General features: G+C 35.9%; 2 protein-coding genes across 2 annotated transcripts in view; one reads left to right on the top strand and one right to left on the bottom strand.

The window, feature by feature from the left end:
• The window catches only part of LOC145265475 (uncharacterized), a 164,043-nt gene that overhangs the window by 134,358 nt on the left and 5,521 nt on the right, over window positions 1–24,164 (top strand). The gene's annotated exons all lie outside the window — the stretch shown is intronic.
• LOC145265653 (E3 ubiquitin-protein ligase MARCHF2-like) lies at window positions 17,129–17,704 on the bottom strand. The gene has a single exon (XM_080121719.1). The coding sequence runs from the start codon at window positions 17,702–17,704 to the stop codon at window positions 17,129–17,131; it is 576 nt and encodes a 191-aa protein (XP_079977845.1).

Here is a 24,164-nt window from a genome sequence, read left to right on the forward strand (position 1 = left end):
CCCCCACCGAGCAAATTAGGCACAAGGCCGATTTTTAATGTGAGGAGTGAAGGGAGGGGGAAGGGAAAAAGGGGACCAGCTCCCGAGAGGTGGGAAATGGGAGCTGGTTAATGGTCAGGCATGTGGGGTTGCCCCCACATCTGGTCTTTGCTAGTCATAGCTAGTCATAGCTAGTCATAGCTTGCAGCATCTGCCGGAACAGATGGTATTTATTTGCTCCCCCACCGAGCAAATTAGGCACAAGGCCGATTTTTAATGTGAGGAGTGAAGGGAGGGGGAAGGGAAAAAGGGGATCAGCTCCCGAGAGGTGGGAAATGGGAGCTGGTTAATGGTCAGGCATGTGGGGTTGCCCCCACATCTGGTCTTTGCTAGTCATAGCTAGTCATAGCCTGCAGTATCTGCCGGAACAGATACTACACTTTGATATGCCAAGTACCTTTTGAGTAATTTGATTGTAGACATAGGTTAACCCTTTTACATCAGAGAAACACCTCCTCTACACTCATTTCATTTCAATTACACAACTATATTTGGATTTTAAGGCATATTTTTTCCAGAAAGAATATTAACTGCGTCATAATTTTCAAAAATACATTAACGGTTATATGACGTTATTAAAAATCTTCCTCTCTTTAACAACGCACCCTCCCCCCTTTTTTTTTAAATTTCCAACGTCTTTTTCCGTTGCTGAAATGGAACAGCTGAACACTTTTCACAAGAATATTTTCAAATATTTGTACTTGTGTTTTTGTTTTATTAATTTTATTCACCCAGAAGAAATCTCAAAATAAAGACGAAACGTTGATGAACACATAACTCGGTTTGTTCCTTTTTATTTTTCTATTTCGTCGGAATACTATTTCCATTATTCGCATCATATATATATATATATATATATATATATATATATATATATATAGAGAGAGAGAGAGAGAGAGAGAGAGAGAGAGAAAGAGAGAGGGAGGGAGGGAGAGATAGAGAGTGGAGTAGATATATAAAGAGATATGGATAGGATGTTCTACACACAGATATACAGAGGATGATGGAAACGAGGGGATACTCAATGAAGTACTTATCCATGATTGTAACAACGGAGAAAAAAAAGTCCAGTGTCTGCAGCTCCCCACTTGTGAAATTCTCAATGTAAAACACCGAAAATAAAAACAAAACAAAAATTTTGAAGATGACAGCCAATTAACTTGTCTACCTACGGACTTGATTGAAACAGTAATTTGCTTAGACAACATAGTAATCGATTTTGCCGTTTTTTTTTAATATATATAACAAGCATAGTCATGCGCATGGACACACACACACACACACACACACACACACACACACACACACACACACACACACACACACACACACACACACACACACGTGCGTGTGTGTGTGTGTGTGTGTGTGTGTGTGTGTGTGTGTGTGTGTGTGTGTGTGTGTGTGTGTGTAAGTAAATGATGGTCTTAAGCCGGAGGCTAGGAACGACAAAGGGTAATTAATTATATAACCAAGCCTTATAAAGTAGTGTGGCGCGTATGAATTCAAACCGGTTGTTCAGCATATACAAATACTGCCGAATAAACAATAGGAGGATTCAGTCCTTTCTTTTATCGTTCTTCGCCTCAAATAAGGCACAACACTACTTATACACCAGGGGCTACTATTTGGAACCATATCTAGAAGGAAACTATGTAGGGATTTGAGCAGATAGATATCTGTTCACATTACATTTAAACATACATATCAGTACAGTCAGGGAAGCAGGAAACCGCGAGGGAATTCTAAAGTCTAGCATTTCGAGGGAAGAAACTATGAGAGTAGAAAGTCTCCGGCATCTAGAGATCTCTACAGTATAGGGGTGGGATTTTGCTACTTTTTGTGTTAGTCTGAGGTATTTACCTCGAAAAGGTACAGGTACTTCGAGTTCGTCGAGCACATCCCATTAGAATACTTGTAAAATAGGAACAGGGTTATAACAGTGTGACGATGGGACAGGGGTTGGAGTTTGGTTGACAGTGCTGGACCTATTAGGTTGGAGACTCTTTTCTGTACCGTGCCTAAGAGTGAGAGACTAGTAGTAGATGCACCAACCCAAATGTAACAACAATATCCCATGCATGTGAAAATGGTAGCTGTGTAGATATATAGGATACTCTCACCTTATTTGTAATAACCTTGATAAAATATTTAATGCAGAGTGTGGAATGATAACATTGTCACCCTAAAAAAAGACGACATGATTCCATTTCCATTTGATGAAAACCGGTTTTCTTTTTCTTTTTTTTTTGTTGGATACTATCTACTAATTGGCTAGTTGTGTACAAATCCCAAGAGCGATAAGAGCGTTCTATCATGTATGGAAATTACACAATATTCAACGAGCGAGATCGGAGATGCGTCGCTGTACAACTCATTCTCTCTACTGATCCAAGTTATGACTACAGGATCATTACCAGCACCCTCAAAATGCAAATCCGGACGGTTTAACGCTTGAAACCACAGCTCAACGCATCGAACGATCCACGGTTATGGTTTTTAGTGTGGTTTTAAGTGAGGGCCACATCATGCCACCTCATATCTTCGAAGTTGGCTTGAAAGTCAACACCAAAGTGGACCTGGATATGGTAAAGAGTGTGGTGATTCCCTGATGCAATTAGGTGGCCGCTGGCAGACACGACGCCGGCCCATAAGTCGAAAGATACCCAAACCTGGCTTCAGAAGAAGTGCTACCACTTTGTCCACTTCTCTCACTGCCTCTTCCTTTCCTCCCCGACCTGAACTCGTGAACTACTTCATTTGCTCATACGTTGACAACATCACCAACACAACCCCCCACAATACCAAAGCCATCCTGATCGCCGCCATCCGCCAAGTATTCGCCGAGCTACCCGCCGGCGCTTATGGAAAAGGCATGCTCCCAGTTCCAGACCCGTATCGAGGCCGTGATTGAGGCTTCAATAAAAGTTTTAAAATAAATCTGTAGTGTTGTTTTCTTTAAGGCTACAATTTTATCGTTCTACCCTGTATTTATTCCAATTCATATTTCCTGTGAATGTTAAGCTTAAAACTTTCAGGTAGTGTATTATTATGACAATGTATTATTATAACAATGTATTATTATGACAATGTATTATTATGACAATGTATTATTATAACAATGTATTATTATGACAATCATTGATTGAGAAAGTTTCTTCCAATTGTTAAAGGACAAAAAGCTTTGTCTAGGAAGTTTTGAATGTTACCATCCATTTATGTCCCTATTTCACTAAAGACTGGAGGTCATTTTTTAAGGCTTCAGCTAATGCCTTAGATATATGTTCATTCGCTTTCTCCTCGTGTCTGTCCACGTGATTATGTTTATGTTGTTTTACTACGGTACTGAAATATGTTTTTTTTTTTTCAGAAAACTGTGCAAAATCTAAAAAAAAGTATCGCATTCCCCGATTGTAATAGTTCTGAAATTAAAAAGAAATTAATTTACTTGACGACTGTAATGTTAAGGGCTCAAAATTAGGGTCAAAGTTAAATTAAATTGACCTCTCCGGTCTCGACCAAATTAGTCAGCCAATTTTTGGTATAAACATTGAAAATTTTACATAAAGTGTATCAGACATACGGCAAGTTTTTTAATCGGCTGTTGGGCGAAAATTTGTCTGCCTAGGGGTCAAAGTTCCAAATATTTGACCATTGCGGTCTCTAGCAAACTATTCAGCTAATTTTGGGGGTTAAACATTTGAAATTTTACATAAAGCGTATTCAGACATGCAGCAAGCTTTTTAATGAGATTTTGGGCGATAATTTAGCTGACAAGAGGTCAAAGTTGAAAGAGATGACCTTTGCAGACTCTACCAAACTCCTCCACGAATTTTGGGTTTAAACACTTGAAATTTTAGATGTAGATTACCTGGATATGAGGCAAACTTTCTAATATATATATATGCACATAAAGTTATAAACAGTACATAAGGTTCGAGCAAAGCTTGGCTGAACTGCTAGTGTAATAATAAACCTGTTTTGTTGGAAAAATGCATTTAAAATTTCCATTGCGAATGTTTTGTCCTTTACCTGTTCAAAAAACGAACTCCTCTTCCGAAGAGCGACTGTCTGTAATAGAAATGTCTACGTCGAACTGCGGATGGCAGTCTATTTCGTTCTTCCATTAAAACAAGCAAGAAAGGGGAGCGGTTGTTAATTAAATTTTTTAAGTTAACGTAATAAGAAGGTGATTAATTTTCTGTGATATGTGGATGCTAATAAATAATTTTCTGTGATATGTGGATGCTAATAAATAATTTTCTGTGATATGTGGATGCTAATAAATAATTTTCTGTGATATGTGGATGCTAATAAATAATTTTCTGTGATATGTGGATGCTAATAAATAATTTTCTGTGATATGTGGATGCTAATAAATAATTTTCTGTGATATGTGGATGCTAATAAATAAAAACTAATAAATAAAAACACTCATCTCTGTGGGAGTATTTAATTTCATAAGGACTAAACTATTTGCTACTACTTGTGCGGGATTACATATTTAAGAGAGTAAGTAAAAGAGGATAAAATATAATAACTATTAAACAGGAACGAAATGTGTGTATTGTTGGCTAGGAACACGCTTTAGTAGTAGTAGATGGTGAGCGTATAAGTGATTTTTTCTTCCTATAATGTCAGAAGATATAAGGGAAAATCGTCCTCTGTTTTATTAATATATACGAGATGGTAAACTGAATAGCTCCATTGCAAACACGATCGATGGATTATTAGTGCCATATTTGGTTGGTTGTTTTTTCTTTATGGTATATCAACCCTTTTCGGGTTATTTAATGCCGAATCAAAAGATTTTGAAGAAAATTTTTCTAATAGAATATATTTGTTGTTTTCACGTCGGTTTCTATTTAACCCATAGTTGGGACCCTAACAGGTACTACCACTCCGGGTCAGAGTGGATCTGGGAGCAATGGTAATTAAAGGGTGGCTCCACACTCCCCAAAGCCCACAAGCTGGGGTCTCACCACTGGATATAGTTTAAGGTCATATCCAGGACCGGTGCCATATTTGGAGAGATGCTGTTCGGAGAATTATTTTTTGTCCCGACAGAATACAAAACAGATTTCAGAACTAGTGAGCGATGCCCTTTTCCCCTCCGTTTTACTCTATCATTATTGTCATGGCAAGTGATCGACCGAGCTACAATCATAGGTCCTACGTCTGTAAAACATTCACAGCAAAAACTCATCTAGCTACAACCACCGTCAACAATTTCCCTTACTTTCTATCTGTGCCTAAAACTAAACGAACATTTTATGGACAATGTTTCTTTTCTTTGAACTGCCCGTCTATGGAATACAATATTGCGGGGGGTGCTTACTGGCTGACTATAATATGGTCATTTTAAGACCAGTATGAAGAAGTTATTGTTGAGCCGTCCTCTTACCAAATTTAAATTAAACTCATACTTATAAATAAAGTATAAACAAAGAGCTTATTTAAAATTGGTCTTAAAAGAAGATTAGATCTTTTTTTATTGCAATTTAACCGCAAACAAGACACATTGCCACTTTGGTGTAGGGGGCTACTATCAGGGACATAAGCTACAGGGGTACTATGTGGGGAGTTAGGCAGTAAGATGTCGGTTCATATTACACTTGAACTTCTGCATGTCAGTACAGCTGGGGAAGCAGGAACTCGGAAGGGAATTCCAAAGTCCAGCGGTCCTGGGGAAGAAACTACTGGAGTAGAAGGCACTCTTACATCTAGGGATCTCAACTGTGAAGGGGTGGGATTTTGCTGCCTGTCGGGTTTGTCGTGGGTAGTTACGTTGAGAGGGCACAAGTGCTTGCAGTTCCTCAGAGCATTCACCATTGAAATACTTGTAGAACAGGCAGAGGGATGCTACATTACGTCGATGGGACAGAGGCTGAATCTTATATGACAGTTCAGAACCTATTAGGTTGGCGACTCTCTTTTGAACCCTGTCTAGAAGCGAAAGACTAGCAGCAGGTGCATCAGCCCAAATATGACAACAATACTCCATACATGAGCGAATGGTGGCCTTATAGAGGTACAGGATACTTTCGGGCGTTGGTAGCTTTCTAGCACGGTAGAGAGAACCTACCTTTTTCGCAGCGGTCCTGGCAATGCTCTCAATGTAATTTTTCCAACTCATGTTTCCTGTGAACGTTAGGCCGAGGAGTTTAAAGGATGTGCTTTCAGATAAAGAATCTTTGGCCATTGCTATTGGTGGTAGAGAAGGTTTCTTGTAGTTATTGAAGGAAACAAGTTTAGTCTTAGCAGCATTGAATGTGACCATCCATTTTTGTCCCCATTCCACTACAGATCGGAGGTCATCCTCTAGTGTTTTTGCCATTTCTCTAGATATGTGTTCATTTGTTTTCCTGTCGTGTCGCTTATAGAGAGTGGTGTCGTCAGCATATATACCCATCTCACAGACAATTTTGTCAGGGAGGTCATTTATGAATATTAGGAATAATAGAGGTCCAAGGATAGACCACTGAGGCACTCACGCATTTATATCATATTGTTTAGATGTACGACCTGGATGACAACCTGGATTTTTCTCTTATCCAAGAAGGATGTAATAATGTTAAAGATTCTTCCAGTGATACCGTATGATCTGATTTTCCTGAGAAGACCTTCGTGCCATACCCTGTCAAAAGCCTTAGATATATCTAGAGCTACCGCTCTGCCCTCCCCTGCTTTGTCCAGTGAATGGTATATACGTTCAGAGATTACAGTGAGGATGTCTGCTGTGGAACGGGCATGTCTAAATCCATATTGTTTGTCAGTCAGAAGTTTAGCATCTGTAAGGTGACGGACTAGAGCATGGTTAATTATGGTCTCAAATATTTTGGCGAAAAGTGGGAGGAGGCTAATGGGGCGATAATTTGATGGGTCGGTTCTTTCGCCAGAATTCTTGAATACTGGTACCACAGAAGCAATTTTCCAACAGCCCGGGAAGCATGAGTCATTAAGGCATTTGTTGTAGAGTTTGGAGAGAACTGGAGCTACTTCGGCTGAGCACTTTTTTAATAGCACAGCTGGGATGAGATCAGGACCACATGCTTTTGAAGTGTCAAGGTTTTTTATGATAGCATGTACCTGAGCAGGGGTGATTTGTAGATCGTCTACATAGCGTCTGTCTGCAAAGGAAAGTCAGCCTCCCCTGCTTTGTCAAGTGAAAGGTCTTAAAACGCTGCTTCTCTTAAGGAGTTGCTACAGAAACATATATGCTCATATGTAGGCAATAATGTTTGTATAAATAAATATACTATAATTCTTGTTGTTGAGCACTTTTCGATAAATATTAGAATTTCAGTGGATTTATATCTTGGAAACTACACAGATAGAATTATTACAAACACACGGCATAATCACATTTGACACAACGGAAGTTAAGCAACGATGAGCTTGGTCAGTACCAGCTCGGTGACCATTAGGGATTTCCAGGTGCTGTATGTGTTCTCCGCTTATCTCGGCATTGTTTCCAGTCGTCTTGGACTCCTCCTGGCCACTGGACTCAAGCAGCGTCGATTCAGGAGAGGTGTGGTGGTTGGAGATTGCGCAACCCTTGCCACACAATTACATGCGCAGCTCCCCTTACAAGGGGTATCCTTTGTCTTTCGAGACTGAACGGAGGCATCACGCACACACACACACACACACACACACACACACACACACACACACACACACACACACACACACACACACATATATATATAGTCTAAAAAAGCTTTAAAAAAAAAATTTAACCTATCGCGAATTTAGCACCTACATAATTCGACTTTTAAAAAGTTTAAAATTTTAATAAATAATTCAACTATAGGATGGGAGTGAAAAAAAAGCCTTAACTAAAATTGTTAAATAGAAATAGATTTAGCTCTTGCATAAGCCGACTTTACAAAAGTCTACAATTATGAAAAAGAATTCAATTATGCAAGAATGAAAAAAAGAAAATTTTTTAAATGGAAAACGGGATCCTTAGCTGCCTACCATGTAGTTGTTTCAGAAATTTAAAAAAAGGACATCTATAAAATACATGGCTCTCCAGTGGTGGTGGTGGGGGGGGGGGGGGGAAACACTTTCCCGAAAATAAAATGTAGAACAATACGGCTACTATTTACACTAATATATAAAAGATAATAAATAAATAAGTAAATAAATAAAATATTAATAATATATATAAGCAAATTTAATAACAATCAGATTACAAAATCCATTCTGCGACATGTTCATAAGCATACAAATGCTATGAGAATAAAAATGCATAAAAGCTTAATAGAAATATATATATATATATATATATATATATATATATATATATATATATATAATAACAGGGTTGTAAACTCCTCCTCGTAAGCTTATCTGATATATATATATATATATATATATATATATATACTCCACTTATCTTGTGCTTCCTTTTTAAAATTAAATATGTTTTTAACTCTTTTTCAAGATGTCTTTTAACATGTTTTATTAATCATTTGTTCATATATATATATATCGACTGAGCTTCAATCTATGGCCCCCCAAGTAAAACATTCATGAATGGCAAATTGATTTATAATTCATTTTACACCAAGAGACGTCCGTTTGACAATCGCTTTTTCGACCCCTATTTTTATTTAAAGGGCAGGTAATCCGATCATGAAAGAATGTCATCACTTCGAGCTGTAAGTGTGGGAATTTTGGCCCATTCTAATCCTTAGGGAACGAGTGAGGTGGTCAGTGAAACATTATATGATTAGTTCAGATTAAGATAAGGCGTTTATAATTCGCAACAACAATAAAACATAATCATACCAGACAAAAGAAAGGATAATTGATACCAAATTTATTGAAAAAAATTATATATGAAGATATATTAATCTATTGTTAATGGTCATTTGGTACCTGTCTGTCTGAAGTCGAAAATATACTATTACTTCCGTTAATTTACTATTGTACATCTCTCTTTCCCTCTCCCTCCCTTTCTCTCTCCCCGTCTCTGTCTGTCTATCTGTCTGTCTCTCTCTCTCTCTTTCTTTCTCTCTCTCTCTCTCTCTCTCTATATATATATATATATATATATATAGTAATTTATAAAATATATATGGCGATTAAGCTACACTGAATATTCTGCGTTTCATCCAACTATAGGATTCGTCAGGCATAAGCCTGCCGAATCCTATAGTTGGGTGAAACGCAGAATATTCAGTGTAGCTTAATCGCCATATATATTTTATAAATTACTAAGTAGCTCTACCTACGTATTGAGCACTTTTGAAGTAAATACTTAAAGTTTACGCATAAATCTATACTTTCGTATAGTAAATTTATGTGAATAAATGAAATAGTTATATATATATATATATAAGTGAACGTGTCTGTGTGTCTGTGTACATTTCCCTTCGCAATAACTCTGTTAAATTTTAGTCTACAGACTCGAAATTTGATATACAGGGTACTGAGATTTGGGAAAATCGATGTGATCGGTTTTCGGCCAGAGATTTGGCTGTTAAGAGGTCAAAGTTCAACGATGTGACATTTGAGAACTCTACAAAACTCCTCCGACAATTCTGGGTCTATGCACTTGAAATTGTAGATATAGATACCTTGGACATGGATCTAACTTAATAACTTGATTTGAGCCCAAAACAATAAATTTAAAGGAGACATAATAAGGGTCAAAGTTTAAAAAAATTGACCTCTTCCAAATTACTCAGACAATTTCTGGTCTAAATATTTGAAATTTTACATAAAGGGTATTCAGAGATAGGGAAAGTTTTTTCATCAGTTTGGGTCGAAAATTTTAGTTACCAATATATAAATGTATGTATGTATGTCTGTTTGCATGTCTGTCTTAAACTTTCAATAAAGGCGACGGATTTTACCAAGATCAGTATCGTTTTAACATTCGACCTTTCATACGACAAATATCGAAAAATTGGATAAAAACATTAATATCTTCCTTTTCAACTAGACACTTTTCTACAGGGGGGGGTCACTTTTTTTCGCCGATATTTTTTAAAGTTATTCTCTCCTTTAGATTGTCTAGCCTTAATTTTAAAAATGTCGCTTCCGGTTTGGCGGTGGTCGTAACAGCATGAACGTTAGGTCTTTTCCTCCTTTGTGGTACGGGCTCGAGCCTGCCTTCCTACTACCACTTTTTTTTTATTTGCTCAACATACACATCCAAACACCCGGGCAACGCCGGGATGAAATGCTAGTCTATATATATAAGGGAGATTAATGATCTTAACGAGACAAAAAAAGAACAAACTTATATTTAAATGAGTGGAGCCACCAATACTTGTGTTTTTATATATATTTAGTTTCTTATTTGATTTTTTTTTTCATTTTCATTTTTCAATCATTGATATAGGTTTGAATGTTCATAACGCGATTCGAGTGATTTTTACACCCTCATCAGATATTTTGTGGTAAAAGATGTCATTCCGAATACTAATATTCTTTCCACGTAGTGGAATGTGTTTTGAATTGAAGTTTCGTTGGTTTGAAGTCAGGTTGAGTTCATTCAGTGGAAATTAGAATTGTGGGTGCGTTTGTAATTAAATATTTTTTTTTTTATTATTCCTCTTGCCTGTACGAAGGAAATAAGCGCGTGCGCGTGTGCACGTGTGTGCGTATGTGTATGCTTTTCTGTGCCTGCTTTGTTTCATAAGTGTGTGACGGTGCAGTGTGTGTGAGTGTGCGCGTGGAGTGCGTGTTTGCACGTTTATGAATGCTTTTACGCAAATCCAGCTATACACACATAAACATTTTTGTCGCATCAATATGCATCCAGTTTGCTTCCGTTATCTGTTAAGCAATCTTAGCAATTTTGTTTTCCGTCCGGTTTCTTGATTCCAATTTTTTTTTTTTATTAGATTAAATCTACACGCTGATTCGTGTGTCAGTTTCAGTTTTCATTTAGTTTCGTTTTGCGCTATTAAGTTGTTTTTTTAGAGTTGGTTATAGTTTAATTTGAACAATTTGGTTTAGCCAATGTATTAATTAAAAAAAAAAACAACAACAAAAAACAATCATTTATTTTTGAGTAAATGAGTTTAAAAATGTTTTTTTTGTGTACATTTTCTTTTTTGGATCATGTTTTTAGATTTATTCTAAAAGCAATGGCAGCAAAAATAACATTTTTGTTGTTGCATTTTTTCGTATCGATAACGATTTATTAAAATATACAATGATTTCGCTACGTTATGTCGCATCAGTGTTTATCAATGATTTCGCTACGTTATGTCGCATCAGTGTTTATCAATGATTTCGCTTCGTTATATCGCATCAGTGTTTATCAATGATTTCGCTACGTTATGTCGCATCAGTGTTTATCAATGATTTCGCTACGTTATGTCGCATCATTGTTTATCAATGATTTCGCTACGTTATGTCGCATCAGTGTTTATCAATGATTTCGCTACGTTATGTCGCATCAGTGTTTGTCAATGATTTCGCTACGTTATGTCGCATCATTGTTTATCAATGATTTCGCTTCGTTATATCGCATCAGTGTTTATCAATGATTTCGCTACGTTATGTCGCATCAGTGTTTATCAATGATTTCGCTTCGTTATATCGCATCAGTGTTTATCAATGATTTCGCTACGTTATGTCGCATCAGTGTTTGTCAATGATTTCGCTACGTTATGTCGCATCATTGTTTATCAATGATTTCGCTACGTTATGTCGCATCAGTGTTTGTCAATGATTTCGCTACGTTATGTCGCATCAGTGTTTATCAATGATTTCGCTACGTTATGTCGCATCAGTGTTTGTCAATGATTTCGCTACGTTATGTCGCATCAGTGTTTATCAATGATTTCGCTACGTTATGTCGCATCAGTGTTTATCAATGATTTCGCTTCGTTATATCGCATCAGTGTTTATCAATGATTTCGCTACGTTATGTCGCATCAGTGTTTGTCAATGATTTCGCTACGATATTTCGCATCATTGTTTATCAATGATTTCGCTACGTTATGTCGCATCAGTGTTTGTCAATGATTTCGCTACGTTATGTCGCATCAGTGTTTATCAATGATTTCGCTACGTTATGTCGCATCAGTGTTTGTCAATGATTTCGCTACGTTATGTCGCATCATTGTTTATCAATGATTTCGCTACGTTATGTCGCATCAGTGTTTGTCAATGATTTCGCTACGTTATGTCGCATCATTGTTTATCAATGATTTCGCTACGTTATGTCGCATCAGTGTTTGTCAATGATTTCGCTACGTTATGTCGCATCATTGTTTATCAATGATTTCGCTACGTTATGTCGCATCATTGTTTATCAATGATTTCGCTACGTTATGTCGCATCATTGTTTATCAATGATTTCGCTACGTTATGTCGCATCAGTGTTTGTCAATGATTTCGCTACGTTATGTCGCATCAGTGTTTATCAATGATTTCGCTACGTTATGTCGCATCAGTGTTTGTCAATGATTTCGCTACGTTATGTCGCATCATTGTTTATCAATGATTTCGCTACGTTATGTCGCATCAGTGTTTGTCAATGATTTCGCTACGTTATGTCGCATCATTGTTTATCAATGATTTCGCTACGTTATGTCGCATCAGTGTTTGTCAATGATTTCGCTACGTTATGTCGCATCATTGTTTATCAATGATTTCGCTACGTTATGTCGCATCATTGTTTATCAATGATTTCGCTACGTTATGTCGCATCATTGTTTATCAATGATTTCGCTACGTTATGTCGCATCAGTGTTTGTCAATGATTTCGCTACGTTATGTCGCATCAGTGTTTATCAATGATTTCGCTACGTTATGTCGCATCAGTGTTTGTCAATGATTTCGCTACGTTATGTCGCATCATTGTTTATCAATGATTTCGCTACGTTATGTCGCATCAGTGTTTGTCAATGATTTCGCTACGTTATGTCGCATCATTGTTTATCAATGATTTCGCTACGTTATGTCGCATCATTGTTTATCAATGATTTCGCTACGTTATGTCGCATCATTGTTTATCAATGATTTCGCTACGTTATGTCGCATCAGTGTTTGTCAATGATTTCGCTACGTTATGTCGCATCAGTGTTTGTCAATGATTTCGCTACGTTATGTCGCATCAGTGTTTGTCAATGATTTCGCTACGTTATGTCGCATCATTGTTTATCAATGATTATTTCATTTGCTTCCATTATCCATTGTGGAGGTAAAATCTCTTCTTGTTTTTGTTTTGGCGTAAGTTTCCGATTCCTGTATCTTATATTTTGCGTTAAAATATGCTGTAATGTTTTTGTGTGTTTATTTTGCATCGTTTTTACGATGTTATTTTTAGATTAATTCTAATTCACACATTATTTGCTTTTATCTTATGTGGATGACATTTCAATAAAACAAATGGTTTCTTCACGTGTTTCACAAGATTTCTTTCACATCAATATTTTTTAATCTTCATTCAATTATCTTCGTCTCTGTTGCAGAGGCAAAAGCAATCGATTTAAATTCATTTTATATTCAGTTTTACGATTTCAATTTTTACATTAGCTTTACACGTCGATTTCTATGTCAATATTGCTTTTTGTTTCGTCACATTTTTACGCCATTATGTCAAGAAACGATGACGAAAAAACAATTGTTCTTGCACAAGTAGTTAGAACAGTTCTGTAAAACGTGTAAAAGTCGCCATATTTTGGTAGGGAAAAAGGGGTTAGCTCTGCATTCTACGGTTTCGAATGTTTTGATCTAGTTGGAAGAAAGTTTGCACGAATTATAAAAGAAGTTTAATTATTAGGAATCCTAGGGAGTATAATTTTTAGCTTATTGTGATTAAATTTTTTCATTAAATTCATCAACAAATTATAAGTTCTTAGAGACATATTATTTATGAAACTAGGAGGTTGCTAGTTTAAGCATGATTAATCGCGTGTTATACATTTTTTTTTAACCAAATGTAGTTTTTTTATTTTTATTTTTTGATGTTATGATTAGGACTATGACAACAGCATATTCTTTTCATTGTTTTGACTCTCGAGTATATATCCGACACAGACACAATTAATCAACGGAGAACCACATCACTCTACATAAAAACATACAAGATATCAATGGATATATACCTGAGAATCAAAACAAGGAAAAGAGTATGCTGTCGTCATAGCCCTAGTTATCATTAAAATAGGAGATAAAAAAGAGGAGGAAGAAAAAAATATTTTCTTGTAAATAAAAATTTGTTTCCCTCAGTATTTATCTGATATATCCTCATAGTATATATCCAAAGGAAATAGCCCAAATTTTTAGAAATTACTTCCAGTCTGTAGTGGAATATAGCATGAAATGAATGGTTACATTTTCGCCCATGAGAAATTTATAAACCAAACAGAAATCAGATGTCTGTATATGCATGTGGGAGTGTCATATCGTGCTACCCTTTTTATTCTCTGCATCGTCGCCGTTTCATGAGTAGTCATGTCGTGTAACTTGGACGAATAAAACTTCTCATGTATAAAATATGCAAATAAGACGCTCGATGAGTGTTTTAAAGGTTTTATTGTAGAGAATGGACTTAGTAGAGAGAGAGAGAGAGAGAGACTAATGACTAATGATTTACTTCTTAAACTTTCTATCTAACAAAATAAGTGACATCCATATGGACAGACATCGATAAGATTCGTTTCTACATCATTTGGTCATGCCTTATTCATAGGACTTCTCGAAGGGAACTGATTTAAAAACCTTCTTTCTTTAGCTCGAAAACGTGACTCATTCGCCTTATCCTGATATCGCTAGACTGTTTTGTCTACAGAGTGTGATCTTTCTTGCTTTCCCGTTTCAGTTCACGTCCCCCGTCACTGAGTAAAATTTGTTTGCAGATAGGTTATCGTGACACGCACTAAAGTTGACCTCGTCAAACTTCACACTAGCTAACTTAATTGGACTTACTGACGTAGGGTCCCTACTATATAAAGCAGTTACATTTAATGCTACTAAGACAACTCTACTTTCCTTTAATAAATATAAGAAACTTTTTGAGACACGAATTGACACATTGCTTACCCAATTCCATCCTCATCCCATCGAAATGCTACATGCCTGCGCTTATTTTACACGTACTTGGACGGAATGTGTTCCGGTGAACTTGCTCCGTCTTCTCCTAGAGTTAATCTTATAAGAACATGATTGTAGAGTTATGTGATTTTGAGAAAAGGGATGAGAGATATACGTGCCATGAACTAGAAGGGAAATTTCTTAAATTCTGTTTTTTTTTTTTTTTTTTTTTAACGGTGTTCAATCAGTCGTCTTAGCGACAAGACACAAATCGTTTAGAAAAACGAAAAAAAAACCCCAAAACAAAAAAAACAAAAAAAACAAAACAAGTGAAGCATGCCTGGTCCCCCGTGAGTACACAGTGAACGAGGCATAAAAAATGACTAAGTTCATCATTTTTTACCCCCTCCCCATTTAGACCCAAAAGTTCCCAGGAGAGTCAAATGTCGGTGAAAATGAACAAACGGTGAAGTTTTAGGCCTTAATCTATGTAAATTTGAGTTCTGCAACATGCACACACACAAAAAAAGAAATGACTAAGTCCATCATTTGCCTCCGCCCCATTCAGCCCCCAAAGTCCACAGGGACGTCAAATCCTAGTGAAAATGAACAAACGGTGCAGTTTTAGGCATTAACATATGTAAATTTGAGTTTTGCACATGCAAAAAAAAAAAAAAAGAAATGACTAAGTCCATCATTTGCCTCCCCCCATTTAACTCCAAAAGTCCCCAGAGGACATCAAATCCTGGTGAAAATGAACAAACAGCGCAGTTTTAGGCCTTAACATATGTAAATTTGAGTTCTGCACCATGCAATAAAAGAAATGACTAAGTCGATCATTTGTCTCCCATTCAGCCCCAAAAGTCCTCAGGGGACGTCAAATCCTAGTGAAAATGAACAAACGGTGAAGTTTTAGGCCTTAACGTATGTGAATTTGAGTTCTGCACCATGCAAAAAAATTATTAGTGATTTTTTGTCTCTCTCTCTCTCTCTCTCTCTCTCTCTCTCTCTATATATATATATATATATATATATATATATATTGTGCGAGCATATCGTTTGCTTAACTAACAATTATTCCATTCACACTCTTTCCCTTGTTATTTTTTCAATGGCATATTTCAAGAAAAGTAAAGGAGATAAATCGATATATTATTTTAATTACTGGAATTCTTTGAGATGAATGATTTTTATATTTATTTACTTATTTATTCATTTATTTATTCTATTATTCTCATCTTTATAGATGTTGTTTCACGACGTTTCGGCCAACTATTCCTCTGGTCTTCGTCCCAGGTGAGCATTGTCTGGAGATAACGGTTTTAATGCCGGCCAGAGAATTAGTTAGCCAAAACGTGGTGAGACAACGACAACTATGGAAGGCAGTAATTACTGAGGATACAGTTAAGAGATTCAACATTCCTATTCTGTCGCAGTTAACCACCTGACGAAGGCCAGAGGAATAGTTGGCCGAAACGTCGTTAAACTACTATAAAGATAAGGATGACAGTCCGCAAATAAATAAATAAATTGAAATAAATCAGTTTCCCATAAATAATAATATTTGAAAAAAACAACAACAAAAAACTCCCAAACTTTAATACATTAAAACCTATGATAAAACTCAATAATTCAATAAATTCTCTCTTTACTTGTGATTATTTTTCTACTTGGCCATTTTTCATAATTTTTGGATTTTGTACTAATGTCAACACAACACATAAGTAGATGATAATGTTTTCACATGAAATGCGTTGATTTTAAAAGATCACCAATCTAAACATGCACCCCAGAATTTGCCAACGTAGAGGTAATTTCACAAGTTATATTTTGGAAATTATTTTTGTTAATGATGAATTATCCATTATAACGGAGTTTTAGGAATTGGTTATTATTAACCCTAAGTATGTAATGTTTTCACCTGAAATGCGTTTGTTTCAAAATCCACCATTTATGCACAACCATACTGTCGTTTTACGTTTTTTTTTAAATTTTATTTTATGATGTTAACATGTTAAATAACAAAACGGTAGTGTTCCTTCTTTTTTTATTTTTAATATCCTTCAGATATTCCAGGTTATTCGTTACTTCCGTTTCGCTTAGGAAACGCGTTCATTATCTGAATAAATTGGTTGCATTCTTTCCACTTGTTCCAGGCCTTCACGTGATACTTTACAGTCTCCTTGCTGCCGTTTATGATGGCGAACAACGAAATACCGAAACAGATGGCGCCAAGTGCCTCCCAGCCGGAACATACAAGCGACAGACCAGTGATGGCCAGAAGTACCAGGATGCTGAGACAGAGTGTGTCGGTCGCTATGTCGTATCTGACCTTCCGGTTCTGGGGGGATATTAGAAAGTTCAGGAAAGAGTGTATCGCGGGCCGAAAGATCTTGTACTTATACCTACAAATTTCGCAGCGCATCTTACGCGATGTCACTAGCCACCTACTGAGGCAGCGGGCATGTGTGTAGCGCATTGATCCTGCACAGTGACATGGAGATACCATAGCTTGAGATCCGCTAAGGCTTCCAACCTCGTAGCATATCCGGCAGAAGTAGATGGATGGCGTGGTTTTGTTCCTCTGTTTTTTCGAAGACGCTTCATTGTTCGACACGCCACCATCTTTGTACATGCTATAAAGTTTAGGCATCATTATTTGATTAAATCTGCTGAACATCTTAGTCAGTAGGTTTTCTAAATATATTGGTTTATTTCATGCAATCATCTGGTTGAACCAACTACTGATGACGTGTAGGCGTCTGTGTTTTAATTGATGATGTCACGAACGTTTAAGTTTTATGTTATCGTGGAAATAAAGCGAAAAAATCTTTCTTTTGGATTTTGGTACAAATGCAGAATATCGTCAAAGAATTTATCGAAGATTCCCGAATTTCGCCGGTAATTTACAGAATTTCTCGAAACACGCAGACGATTAGTTGTGGAGAGAAACGCTTGGAAAACTGGACCCTTTCGCAGATTTATGATTTTTATAAGTTTTCGGATTTCTATTTCGGCAAAATTGACTCCTTCTCCTTCTGTTCCTACTCTTCCTCCTACTAATACTTCTGATATTCTGTAAATATGTATAATTCCAATTTATCAGTGTCTCTTCCTCAGTTTCAAGCGTTCTCCCCGCCCTCTCCCAAAAGTAATAATAATAATAATAATAATAATAATAATAATAATAATAATAATAATAATAATAATAATAAAACGCTGAACACGTAAACCAATTTTCAAGTGTCAATAAACTTATCCCCATTAAAAAAGGCTTGCAGGAATAATGTATAAATAAACATTTAAAACAAATTATCGGCCTTGTTCTCGATTTATAGTCTTCTTCACGCCTCTTCAGAAAAAGTTAAAGAAATGTTCAAATCCTATAAAAAATAATAAATGTATGAATATTTAAATTATAGATTGGAAAAATGATGCAATTTTAACCTGAAGGGAATCATTCATAATTATTTTTCCATAAGCTGATACTTTCGACATCTAAAATACCTTCTTCAGAGCAAGGTTGTACTCTTTTTAATGTTTTTCCTCATTTTGTCGGTATTAATACGAGGAGGGTGGCGAGCCTCCCGTTGAGATAGAAAATGTTTGAGATATGTAAAGTCTCAGATTATATATATATATATATATATATATATATATATATATATATATATATATATATATATATATATATATATATATATATATATATATATATGACAGGGTGACCCCCCCCCAAAAAAAACAAAGCTAAATGGAGGCTATCTAGAACATATGCTGTAGAACGGAGAGAAAAAAAGGCCAACGACCCTAGTGTTTTTATGTGATGTTTTGAATATGATAAACTAGTTATGACGAAAGTTTCATTTCATTCGGACAAAACACTAAGAAACGGGACCTAATTAGAGTTGGGGCCCGTTTTTTTGGGCCACCCTGTATATATGGAAATCCATTTTCATGCAATTCTGTGCCCAAGCCATTCGTTTTATCCTATGCTGTTTGCTCAGTGGAGGCGTTGGAAGAGGTTTGATGTTCCTAACCATCTCATTCAACACATTGCATCGAGCTTGCTTGGATCTTGGAGCGATTCCAGCTCTTGAATAAATGGAAGCACTGATGCTATTTGGGTTTCGGTTAAATTCCCTGCGAATTTTCTGAATAACACGATCTGAAAGTTGTCTCGTGGTGCCCTTATCCTTTCTAGATTTGGTGTTGGGATTGTTCACATGGCTAAATCTTTGATGGATAATCTTTCTGCGAGTCCAGCAAGAATCCTTTGCTTTTCGGTAACCTTCAATCGCCCGTTTTTTGGCATTTTAAAAATCTGCAATAAAGCGATGGACAGCATAAATTTCATTCATAATAAATAAAATGCCATAACTTCGTGCATATCGCATAAGTTTGAATAAAATTTTGAGACATAACATAAAGCATTTTTTTGATTATACAAATTTAATATTTTGTTACATATATTTAGTGAAATATTGATATTTTATTTATCAGAGAGAGAGAGAGAGAGAGAGAGAGAGAGAGAGAGAGAGAGACTAAGTGATGTATGTACCGCGCCGAGTCATAGAAATTTCCAGATTTGTATCTGGGAGCGCATTAATTCACTGGAAGAGATGCACCCCCAGTCTTCGTTAAGACATGTATCTAGGAGAAGGAAACTGATATAAAAACCTGCGGGTTACTGTTTACTCTGTCCTGTGGCAGTCATCTGCACCGACAAAGGTTAGCAGTAATACCAAAGAGTGTGGTTGTTTCTTCACCATTTTAAACAAATCATGTGTGGATTTCCGAGCAACTTAGTTGTTGTGGCGGATGCTCATACGACAAAATCAATCAATTATTATATCAATCAGTGAATCTATTATGCCCTTAACTCATCAGAAGAAATAGCAACACTCAATCCGTCAAAAAGAATTGAAGTGTGATTTGATATGATTAAAATCCGAAAATTGGAAGGGAAGCTGCAAATACCTTTTTATTTTTCCATTACGTCATATTTAAATTCAATATTGAAATTCAATATTGAATTTCAATATTGAATTTCAATATGACGTAAAATTCAATATTGAATTTCAATATTGAATTTCAATATGACGTAATGGAAAAATAAAAAGGTATTTGCAGCTTCCGTTCCAATTTTCGGATTTTAATCACGTCAAATCACACTTTATTTCCTTTTGACGGATTGATTGTTGCTATTTCTTCCGATGAGTTAAGGGCATAATAGATTCACTGATTGATATAATAATTAAGTGATTGATTTTGTGCTACGAAACAGATACTGTCAAGAATTGTATATGTCAAGTGAATTAAAGGAATAAATTATAAGATGGTCAACATCATGATTTTTGGAATATAACTTTTTGTCATTTATTCTCTATATTGCTCTGTAATTACATTGAGCTACTTAAATAAGGATTGATATATATTATAAGAAAATATATTTCTACAGAAATATATATATATATATATATATATATATATATATATATATATATATATATATATATATATATATATATATATTCCCTAAAGCCTCTGGCCTTGACGGATGGAAGGCTAAAACTTGCTGCTATGGTTTAAAATGACCTGAAATTACAGCAAGGGAAAACTTGATTCCAAATATTTCTCATATGTTATATATCTCCTCTTTTGGAAAAAGGATACGATTATGAATATCTCCAGTATCAAATAGTCCTTATACCCTCTGAAATTTACTTTATGTATAAAAGCCAAAGAGGAATATCGCATTTAAATCATTTCTCTTAGCAAACATCCCAGATATCTTAGCGCTAAGTGAAACCAACCTACACTCCTCCATCATCTCTAACCACTATAACATGCTTGGTTATTTTTTTTTGACAGGGTATGGTACTATGGTCTTCTCAGCAAAATCAAATCATACGATAAAACTCGACAAATACTTAACATAATAAAATCCTTCTTAAGTAAGAGAAGAATCTAGGTTGTCCACGACGATCATGCATCTAAACAAGATGGTATAAATGCGGATATACCTCAAGGTCTATACTAATACCATTATTATTCCGTGTATTCATAAATGATGAAATTGTCTCTGAGATGGGTATATTTGCTGATGACACCGCGCTCTATAACAGGCACGAGAGGAAAACAAATGAACACATATCTAAGGAAATCGCAGAAACACTAGAGGTAGATCTCCGATCTGTCGTGGAATGAGGACAAAAATCGATGGTCACATTCAATGCTGCCAAAACTAAGCTTGTTTCCTTGAATAATTACAAGAAACCTCAACCAATTAATAGCTATGGCTAAAGATACATTACCTTAAAATACTTCCTTCAAACTCCTCGGCTTAATATGCACAGGGAACATGAGTTAGAACAGATATATTGAGATCATTGCCAAGGCCGCCGCAAGGAAGGTGGGCTCTCTGTACCGTACTAGAAAGTTACGCCTGAAAGTATCCTGTACATCTACAAAGCCACCATTCGCCCGTGTATGGAGTATTGTTGTCACATTTGGGCCGATGCATCTGCTACTAGTCTCTTGCTCCTGGACAGGGTTACAAAAGAGTCGCCAACCTGATAGATCCTGAACTGTCATCTAAGCTTCAACCTCTGTCCCATCGACGAAATTTTGCATTCCTCTGTCTGTTTTACAAGTATTTTAATGGTGGATGCCTCGACAAACTACAAGCCCTTTTACCCCCTCGACATAAGTACTCTCGACAAACCCGACAAGCAGCAACATCCCATTCCTACACAGTAGAGATCGCTAAATATAAGAAAGTCTTCCCCCAAAACTGCTAAATTTTGGAACTCCCTTCCAGGTCCCTGCTTTCTCAACTGTACTGACATGCAGAAGTTCAAGTGTAATTTGAACAGACACCTTGCTGCTCAACTCTCTACATGGAATCCCTGCAAGTTATATCCTCGAAAGTACCCCCTACATTAAAGTGACACTGTGCCTTGTTTTGGGGGTTATTATGGAATAATAATAAAAAATTCCGCAAATAAGTATTTTTCCGGGTATTAAGCAATTATAATAGGTGGCTATTGTTGTATGCGGAAGCGCGCATATTTTCGCCTAATACCCGAAAAATCCTTATTTGCGGAAAATTTAAATGCGATATTCGTTTTCAGCACACCCGAAAACCCATAGAAAACAAGTTTTTTAAGGTAGGTTTTGTGCTGGTCTACTAGGCCCCAATAAACACCAACCCCTACAAAAATACAGACCTCCCCTACAAAAGGTGGCCATAACATGGGTGCTCATTTTGCGTTAAATTAATATAGAAACGGGATTCCCCACTATCATGTCTTCAACTCTCATTTCTTCATATCTTGGAAACTACTTGTTTCCTGAAATTTTAAACGTCATTTTCGTTTTCAGAAAAACCTGTAATAGTGATAATTGAAAAGGATTTTTTGTAAGTGGAAAGATGCTTCATCTTTACCGAACATTTTATGGCTGTAAAAAGTGCTAAAAATAGGCTCTGGATGATGGATGATCCCCTTTATGGGTTTCCTTCAGGGCAAATGTCATACAATCCAGGCCATTAGCTCTATAACGAGCATTTATTTGGTAAATTCTGATCATTAGTCACTGAGATTTTGAACTTATAAAATTGGAAAAAAAGATAGTTTGTATATATAACTGGTAGGCAAATTGAATATTGAAGTGCTCATATATTTGGTTCTATGGGATTCAACTTCATGAAAATTTGCAGGCTATTTGAAGATTATAATACAATTCTATGCTTAAAATTTTAAGATAATCAGAAAAAAAGCACCTATATTTTTAAACCAATAAACTATGTCAAAATTTGCATGCATTTGTATATATATAGTGTCCTGTCAAGTCAGCTTCAGTATTGCTGCTTTGGGATGAATTTTGCTTTGGGTTTTTCTTTGGTGGTTGTCTCCCTTGTAGCCTTACTACACAACTGCACACACATACATATACACACATATATACGCATACACAAATACATACACACACACATATATATACATACATATATGCACACATACACACATTAAATAGGTACACACAATTACACATACATATATATACGAGAATATGGAGAAGATTAAAACTAAAAAATGTGGAGGTTTCAGAAAAAGAAATAAACATTTTCTACAAAGGAAAAATAAAATGTTCAAGGTTAATCGATGTGTTCTCACAGAACTTATAGCCATTAAGTTGTCTCAAATGCCGAAAACCACTAAATCACTTCGATAATCACACGTACACATCACATGTCCGAAGAGGAGTGTGCTGGAAGGATTTGTTGTCACAGGCACTCTGATAAACACGATCGGTCCACCTTCTGCAAGTACGAAAACAATAGAGCAATATTAAAAACACGCACCCGTCCCCCTCCAAAATAAAAACATTTAAATTGCAGAAAAATAAGACACAAATGTGCACATCTGATGCCGAGATTTGTCACTCATGTTCTGGTAGGCACCAACGGACACCTTGTGAAGCGTAAAAAAATGAAATAAATAAATAATAATAATATATATTTTATTGAAATCATTAAAAAAAAAAGGAATGGAAGAAGATTAGCATTGTTATATAATTATATGTATGAAGAACTGGGGGGGGGAGCAAATGTGTCAAAAATGCTGGTATGGAGATAGTGAACGATAACCACGTTGTCATCGAGGGACTTGTATGGTTCATCGCTTTTTCAGGTTACGTATAAAGCCAGGCCACTCGGATCAAGAGAACGTCACCTGTTGTAAGTAATAAAAAAAGCGACATGATACAAATTATTTGAAGCATTTTGGGAGGAAATATACAACCATTACACACACACACACACACACACACACACACACACACACACACACACACACACACACACACACACACACATATATATATATATAATATATATATATATATATATATATATATATATATATATCCATTATACAATGAAATATGACCTGCGTTTGGAGCGTTGCATATATTTGGAAATTAAGAGTTACGTATCTAAATACGTGTGCAAGGCTAAAAATAAAGCATTTTTTTTTTATATAAACAAATGTATTTGTTTAATTAAACAAATACATTTATATTAATTGCGCCAACTAGCTAAAAATGCT

This window comes from Euprymna scolopes, chromosome 40, assembly GCF_053919585.1.
Source record: "Euprymna scolopes isolate OS-2025 chromosome 40, ASM5391958v1, whole genome shotgun sequence".
NCBI lineage: Eukaryota > Metazoa > Mollusca > Cephalopoda > Sepiida > Sepiolidae > Euprymna > Euprymna scolopes.